Source organism: Hylobates moloch, unplaced genomic scaffold, assembly GCF_009828535.3.
Source record: "Hylobates moloch isolate HMO894 unplaced genomic scaffold, HMol_V3 SCAFFOLD_14, whole genome shotgun sequence".
In the NCBI taxonomy this organism is placed as follows: domain Eukaryota; kingdom Metazoa; phylum Chordata; class Mammalia; order Primates; family Hylobatidae; genus Hylobates; species Hylobates moloch.
In genome coordinates this window covers 72,380,920-72,388,523 of record NW_026652289.1, presented here as the reverse complement: position 1 = coordinate 72,388,523, position 7,604 = coordinate 72,380,920, and the positions used below count along the sequence as shown (strand labels likewise).

Sequence of the window (7,604 nt, the reverse complement as noted above, 5' to 3'; positions counted from 1 at the left end):
TCCTCCGAAGAGCACATTCTCTCTCTGCACACGTCTGCGTCTACCTGTGCTCAGAGTCACCCCTTCCAAGCAAGGAGGAGGCCACGTGGGCCTGGGGTAGCCCTGGCCTTGCCCACCTGCTCTGCTGTAACACGTCTCCTCTTCACCCAGCCAGGAATGCAGGGGGAGGCCAGGCAATGGCTGTTTCCTGCCACATGGTAGGACTCATCTAACAAGAAGGAACTGTCTATTCCAGAAGCTGGGCCTGGGGAACTGGGTTGAAGCAGCCACGGGAAGGAGCCCTTTTGCCTGTAGCTGAGTCTCATTCTGGTCCCCTAGATGTTGTCCTCGCCTGTGGCCCTGAAGTTTGGTGTTGCATTGGGGTTCACCTCAGGGAGCAGACCTGTTGGGAAAACAGATGGGGTGAATTTAGTAGGGTATGGCCACGCCAGAATCTTCTCCAAACACTGGTGCCCCTGCCCTCCCCTGGACCCGCCAGCCTCCTAGAATAAGCATGGGAGTGGATTCCAGAGCTGACAGGCGCTGCAGCAGTGACCAGTGATAGGTGAGTGGGTGGGAATTGCCTCGACTCTCATAACCCAACTCTCCGTCTGTCAGCTGGCCTAGCCACCCCAGCCCTGGGTTCGAGACAGCAGAAAAATGGCTGTCCTGGTAGCCTCAGGAGTCACTGTGTCCAGGACAAGGCCTGTCCTGTTAGCAACACATCATCTAAATCATATACTGGGCCCTGCAGGACTAGGAGCAGATGGTTACACTGGAGACCACAGTCATGGCTGCCACCCCTCACAGTATGAGCCCTCCAGGCACACGGCTGTATGTGTGTGTGCACATCTAGGCACATCCTGGCATGGGGCCCATGCACGGAGGATTTGCCTGTCTCCAGTCCCTCCTCATCCCAGGTGTCCCCTCCCCCTGGAGAGCCTGAAGCCCTCTGGTTTGGAGGGGAAGGAGATATGGGTGAGGGGGTTGAGCATCAAAATCATGCTGGGATCTACAAGGAGGGACGGAGGAGCCACGTAAGAGCCACCCGCCTCCACACATCCACCTTTGCATCTCCTCCCTGGCCTGCAGTCCGGGACATGCTGGCCCTCTCCATTGCCATGGAGTGGGGACTGGGGAAAGCAGGGGAGGACCAGGTAGAGAATGGGTTGGAACAAGGGTGGGGCAGGGTCTGGCCGTCCTGCCAACGTGCTGTGCCTTGGAGAGGGGAGAGGAGGGAAGAAAGGGAGGAGTGCGTGGAAAACAAACCCAGGCAGGCTCTCAGCACCGGGCAGAGGGAAACCTGGCTGCCCCTCCCACAAGCAGCCGAGCAGGAAGGGCACAGGGAGCCCGGGCAGCTTTGTCTACAGGGTCCTCACACCAGAGCATGGAGTGAGCCCTGGGAGGGGACCACTGTCTGTGGAAATCTGGGCTTTGTGGCCTGGATTCCTCTCTCAGCTGAGAGTGGGCAGGGGCAGCTGAGGGTTCCAATAGCATTTCCCTACAGCCCAACAGAGTAAGTCTGAGGCCCAGAACCTCAGGCTTCAGAGGGCAGCGCCTGCCAGCCACTGAAGCCCAGGGCTCCCCGCCCTGCTTCCCCCGCCCAGGTGTCCCACCTGAGTAGACATCCAGGCCGGGCATCCTTGGTCACGCACTCATTCGGAGAGCTGACAGGTTTGGCTTTGAGTTCCAGGCTCAGACTCTGGGCTGCAGAGCAAGGGAATAACCACTGTCAGCCCGGCCCAGACCAGCTGCAGGCACCGGGTCTGGCTGCTTCCAGCTTCCAGCTTCCGGAGGCTCAGCACAGCCTTGGGCAGCCTGGCCATGCCAGGCCCTTCCCACGTGGGGGTGCGGGGTGGGCTGAGCACTCATGAGCAAGTTTTTCCCCCATGCGTCCTGCCTCTTAGAAAACTCCTCACAGGCGAGTTAAGAAAGGCTGAGCCTTCCTTAGGAGGTGGGGGATTCTGGAATGTGGAACAACTCAAGATCCCTTTGGGCTTCTGGGAAGACAGACTCTTGGGAGGAGAGTCCAGGGGAACCAGAGACAGAGCTGGGATCCCAGACACATTCCCTGAACACGCTGTCCACACGGAGCCTCGGCAGAGCACGCTGACCCCGGAAGAAAGTGGTCCAAAGGGTTGTCTCTACATATTCCTCCAAGTAGAACCTGGCTTGCTTACTGTCTGCAAAACAACTCAAGAGTGACATTCAAAGTTGTCTGAGGATTAGAAGGTTAGAGAAGCACCCAGATCAGACAGAACAGAGCCTGGAAAGCCCTTGGAGGAACACAGTCCATGAGGATCCTGGCAGGAAGGGCTTGGGGCAGTCTGAGTGGCAGACTCCAAAACGGGCAGAACAGGAACAGGACCAGGACACAGCTGGGGGTCAAAACTGGCCCCATCTCTGCTAATTAGCTGTGTGATCTTGGGCAAGTTGCTTAACCTCTCTGAGACCTAAGTTCTTTGAGAAAAAACAGTCAGTCTCACTTTTTGGAGGTTAGAGATGCTGTGAAACCTCTCTAGGATGCATAAAACACTAGGGGCCCAGGAGCTTAGGGCCCAGGGAGTCGGCCGCCCTCCCCGCATCCTTCCCCTGAAACCCACCTGCAGGGCGGCCCAGGGCTCGCCACCAGCTCTCAGCCTGCTCTTCGGACGGTGCCGCAAACAGGATCTCTGCCCCACTGGTCAGCCTAGCACCCACACAGTCACAGGTCAAACTCCACTGTCCCTTTGGGGACCCCCACGCCTCCAGCCCCCACTGAGCCAGGTGGCTGCTGGGGGCGATGCCGGAGTCTGTGTCTCTCTCCTCACCTTAAGGAGAATGTGTGTTTCCTGCCATGGTGGCCCCGCAGCCTCTCACACCGGGCTCCCGTGAGGTCAAGGAGGGCCATGGAAGCCACTTTCTGAGGAGAGATGAGAGGCAGGGGTCACTGCGGCCATCTCAGCTTTTCCCTATGGGGTCCCTCTGTCCTGGGGCCCCTCTGCCTTGTCTCCCAGCACCCTGATGTCTGCATCTCTGCTACCCTGCCTGGTACCTCCGCTGCCATCCTCTCATCCAGGAACAGGCTCAGGGAGCTGCCCTGCAAGGTCCCGTGGCAGCTGTCCCAGGAGCTCGAGCTGGGCTGTGGAGAGGAGGCGGGAAGGTCGCATGAGCCACATGCAGAAGGGAAGCCAGAGCTAGTGCCTGTCCACGCTTCACTGTGTGTGTGGAGCCTCCCAGGAAAAGCAATAGATTGGACTGAAGGCCCTATGGGGAAAGGGAAGCCACAGAGGGGCTCTGACGGGAAACCAAGCAGAAGGGGAAGAGCAGGTGGGGAGGAGGAATCCCAGCACCTCCTGTGGGGGTTGGGGGTGGTGGCAGAAGCTGGGAAGGGCCCCAAGGAGCCAAACTGCCTGGACAGCATGGTGGGGGGTAGCATCTGCCCAAGTTCACAGTGCAAGGGTGCCAGGCCCAGATGGCTCTTCTGAGACCCTCAAGTGCTGCTACAACTGGGGAGCTGCCCGGAGAAGAAATCTCCGGGCACTTACCTGCCTCCCGCCAGGCAGCAGGTGCTGCTTGAACTCCAAAGACCCCTCCATGGTGGGGGTACCCTTTGCATCCTGAAAATGCAAGATGGGGCCCAGAAATGTCAGGACCAGCACCCTCAGGAAGGTGGGCAAGGCACCCACTGCCCCCTGCTCTCTTTATTCCTCCCATCCAAGTACTAACCAGGCCTGACCCTGCTTAGCTTCCAAGATCAGATGAGATCGGGCATGTTCAGGGAGGTATGGCTGTAGACAGCCATCTTTATTCCTAATGACCATCAGCTCCTGTGCCCAGGGCTCCCAGCACTGGCTCCAGGGTGTGGGCCCTCACCCCCACAGCCCCAGCCCCACTGCATGCTCTAGGGAGACCACGGCGGGGGTGCCTGTAGCCCCATGGGGACACCTGCCTGGGGGCCCCTCGTCTCAGCCAGCTGCGCTCCTAGCCCCTGGTGTCCGGAGGGCCTCCACTGAAAGGATGTCAGCGAGCTGCCAGCTCTCCCGGGTTTCAGCTCCTGTGGCTGCAGCAGGAGCTCCTGTTCCATCTTGGGGAGTGGGGCAAGGTGGGCAAGGTGAGCCAGGTCAGGGAGACCAGCCACGCCTTGGGCTCCCGTCTACCTCCCCTCCCCCAGCCCTCCTGGTCAGAGGGGGCCTGCCTCCCCCTCACTAGCTCTTTCAGCTTTGGCTGTGGAGGCTCACACCCAGTCCACCATGGTGCCTCTCCCACCACCGCAGCTGGCCAGGGAAAGGAGCAGGTGAGGCAGGGCCGGGTAAGGGCTCAGTGCCCTGGGAGACACTGACTTGCAGGCTGAGAGGGACTGTTCCCCCACCAGCCCTCAGCCCCTAGCCGAGGCACTCCTCACCTCTGTCTTCTGCATTTGGGCAAACTTCTCTTCTTGGGCTGCCAGCAGCTTTTCTAAGTCCTGGTGTCTGTGCAGCAGCAACTCCACATCTGACACTGAGTGCTGGGCAGAAGCATGTTCAGGTGAGGCCCAGCTTGGGGGGGGCCCGGAGCCTGGTAGCCAGCTAAGGGGCAGGACCCCCACTCACCCCATAGTCCGGCTTCAGCAGGAGGCCCTCCCGGCAGGCCAGCCAGGCCTCAGCCTGCTCCAGCCTCTGCCAAAGCTTCTGCAGGCCCCAGCTCTTGGCACAGCGTTGCCAGCGCAGGGCCCAAGCCTCCTCCAGCTCCTGCAGCCGCCCTTCCAGGTCCTGCAGACACCATGTCACCTGGTGGGGAGGGGCTGCTATGGGTGACAGCTTGGGTAGGGCTCCCACCATGCATGGCAAGGGCAAGGGCAAGGGCAAGGGCAGGGCCAAGTGTTAATGGAAGTGCAGAGGGAAGGCTGTGAGACCCGCACCTGCCCCTTCGCAGCCTCTCTCCCTGCCTGCGCCCAGCCTTCCTTTCCCGCTGGTTTCCATGCCTGTGAGGGGCCCTGAGGCCTTGGGCAATCAGGCTGCATCCCCAGCCCAACCCCAGGCCCACCCTCTGAGTTCACACCTCCGGGGACATGAAGTGGCTGTCGTCCACCAGCTGCTGTCCTTCCTGCCGCAGGTCCTGGGCTTGAAGGCGGCACTCCCTGATTTCTTGCCCCAGCTCTTCATGCTGCCCAAGGAGCTGCTCAGCCCCCGCCATGTCCTCAGCCAGCTCCTTGGAGGACGCCAGCTCCTGCCTCTCCTGTGCCCATGCTCTGTGGGGCAGGGAAGGGAGCTGTTGTCAGGGCTGGCTGGGGAGCAGGCGAGGGCATGGGCAGGGGAGGGAGGGTCCACCTCCCCCAAGAGGCCAGGATACCCCCACCCCACAGGGTAGAGCTGAGCCGGCAGCCGAGGTAGGACACCTACAGCAGTTCCTGGCAGCGCCCGAGGAAGGCATGGCCCTGTGCAGCCTGCACCAGCCACTGGCCTCGCTCCTGGGCCTTCGCCTGCAGGGTGGCCCAGGCCTCCTGCACCTTGGCCAGGCCCCCCGGAGCCGCAGGATGTAGCTGGCCCAGTCGGCAGGCCTCCGTCTGTACCCGTGCCACCTCCTTCTCCATAGCTGCCAGCTCTCTCTGCAACCAGAGCACGAGATCAGGCCTCAGTCCCCTCACTGAGCCGACGCGTGCTTTCCATTCAGGAGCACCAGGCCTCTTTGAGGAACCACCTCCACTCTGCTGCACAACCTGGGCCAAGTCCTAGGGCCCCCTCGGGGAAGGATCTGGGTTTCTGGAGAGGAGGCTGAAGCAGGCTGGGGTGGGAGGGCTGAGATAGGTCCCCTCAGCCACCGCCTTCGGGCAGGGGCTCAGACGGGCAGGGGCTCAGACAGGCAGGCTGCAGGGTGTGGGCCTCACCTCCAGGCGCCTGTGCTGTTGCTGCAGGGTCCGCACAGATGACAGGCTGTGGCCTCCGTCCTCTCCCTTCATCAGGGCCATCTTCTCCTGCATCCTTCCCTGGAGCTCAGCTGCTGCCTGCTCAAAGCTGTGGACCTCATGGGCTGCAGCCAAGTTCTGGGAGAGGAGAAAGGAGCTGCTCAGGGCTGTTCTCTGCTCCCAGGACTCCTTTCTCCCTGGAGACATGGCCTTCTGGGCCACCTCCCTTTGAACAAGGAGGACCATGGGGCTTGATGTGTCCCCAGGTACAGAAACCATCCTCCATGCTGCGGCCCTCAGTGAACATGATGATGTGGGTCTGTGGCAGGCCAGGGGGTGGGGAGGGCGGGGAGAGGAGAGGGCCTCATATGCATCTCAGGGAAAGGCAGACGCGAGGTGTTGGGTCCACATGAGGGAGCAGGCCGGTTCTTGGGGATCTGGCTGACCCTGGCAGTACCACCTGCAGTGCCTCTCATGGGGCTGGGGGACAGGGTCAGCTCAGGAGGCAGCCCCAGCCCAGGATCTACAGAGATGGAATGTCCTGGGCTGCAGCCAAGTCCTGGAAGAAAGCTGAGCAGGGGAGGGAGAAGGCGCATTCACTTGAGGCCAGCAGGCTGTGTGTGTTGTTGGAACCAAAGCCTGTGGTAGGGGGAGCTTAGAGGGATTTTTTGAAGACTCTGACACCCCTTAGCTCGGCCCGGCCTGTGGTCACCTACCTCTGTGCGGGCTTTTATCGCTTGGTCCAACCTCTCCCAAGCGGCCTCAATGCGGCTCCTCTGGGCTTGGATGTGGGGACAGCACCTGGGTGCACCCCGCTCTAGGGTGCCTGCCAATTTCCTCAGGGCATACACCTTGGCCTGGCCCAGGCGCTGCACTTCCTTTCTGAAAGCATCAAACTTCTCTTCCAGCACCTGCAAAGGTGTGAGGCCCAGCAGGGTCACTCGAGATGGTATCATGAACTCTCAAAGCTCATGAAGAGCTCAGCAGACTGATGGCTCTGAAATCTCTCAACCCAGGTTCTGGAACCATCGGGATCCTCCCTAGGACACCCTCTCCAGGCTTCTTTCTGCTGACTCCCCAGCAACCCTTTCATCCCAAGGCAGGCCTTCCTCGGCCTCTGCCCACTCCCCGTGAGGTTTGCTCAAGAGTGACTCACCTTGACGCCCTCCAGGTCCTGCCCATAGTCCTGGGACTCGGCGGTGGCTGCCTTAGTGGTCAGCCAGGCGTCAAGGAGCAAGGTCTCTCGCTCCAGCTGGTATAGCTGCAGCTGCTCCTGTAGACCGTGCCCCCTGGCCTCCGCCCTCCGCAGCAGCTCTGCGTGGGCCTCCCGAACTGCCTGCAGCTGGGCTAGCACCTTGGGGCTGCGGGAAGAGAGCGACAGCCTGGACTGCAGCCCTTCCTCTCCAGGCTGGAGCAGTCTCTTGCCACCTCTGTAGGGGGCTTCTCTCTGCTCCTTCCCCGATGGTGTGGCTCCCACCCACCTTTCTGGGTTCTTCCTGCTCTCCAGGAGTGCTGCTGTCTGCTGCAGCCGCTCGATGCGTGGGCCGAACGCTTCCAGGTCTCTCTTGGTGGCCTCCAGCCGCCGCAGAAGGGCCTGTGTGGCCTCAGCACTGTGGCCCATGTCCTCGCTGTCCAGGACATGGCCCCGCTCGGCCAGCCAGGATCCCGCCTCCAGGAGCTGGGGTCAGAGTGGAGATCCGTTTTCCCGGGGCACCCTCCAGGGCTCAGGATTTATAGCCACGATTCTCAGCCTGGCTGCACA

The 7,604-nt window shown here is 61.3% G+C and overlaps 1 protein-coding gene across 1 annotated transcript in view; it reads right to left on the bottom strand.

The window, feature by feature from the left end:
• Positions 1–7: 7 nt before the first annotated feature.
• SPTBN5 (spectrin beta, non-erythrocytic 5) overlaps positions 8–7,604 on the bottom strand; it is a 45,330-nt gene continuing 37,733 nt past the window's right edge. Inside the window, exons 53-67 of the mRNA XM_032175312.2 lie at positions 7,324–7,520; positions 6,999–7,203; positions 6,559–6,753; positions 5,825–5,980; positions 5,340–5,545; positions 4,999–5,188; positions 4,551–4,727; positions 4,364–4,465; positions 3,911–4,045; positions 3,507–3,578; positions 3,014–3,100; positions 2,790–2,881; positions 2,583–2,668; positions 1,596–1,686; positions 8–382 (exon numbers count right to left, since the gene is read on the bottom strand). Coding sequence (XP_032031203.1) covers positions 370–382; positions 1,596–1,686; positions 2,583–2,668; positions 2,790–2,881; positions 3,014–3,100; positions 3,507–3,578; positions 3,911–4,045; positions 4,364–4,465; positions 4,551–4,727; positions 4,999–5,188; positions 5,340–5,545; positions 5,825–5,980; positions 6,559–6,753; positions 6,999–7,203; positions 7,324–7,520 — 2,004 coding nt within the window. The 3' untranslated portion in view covers positions 8–369. The remainder of the gene's footprint in view (positions 383–1,595; positions 1,687–2,582; positions 2,669–2,789; positions 2,882–3,013; positions 3,101–3,506; positions 3,579–3,910; positions 4,046–4,363; positions 4,466–4,550; positions 4,728–4,998; positions 5,189–5,339; positions 5,546–5,824; positions 5,981–6,558; positions 6,754–6,998; positions 7,204–7,323; positions 7,521–7,604) is intronic.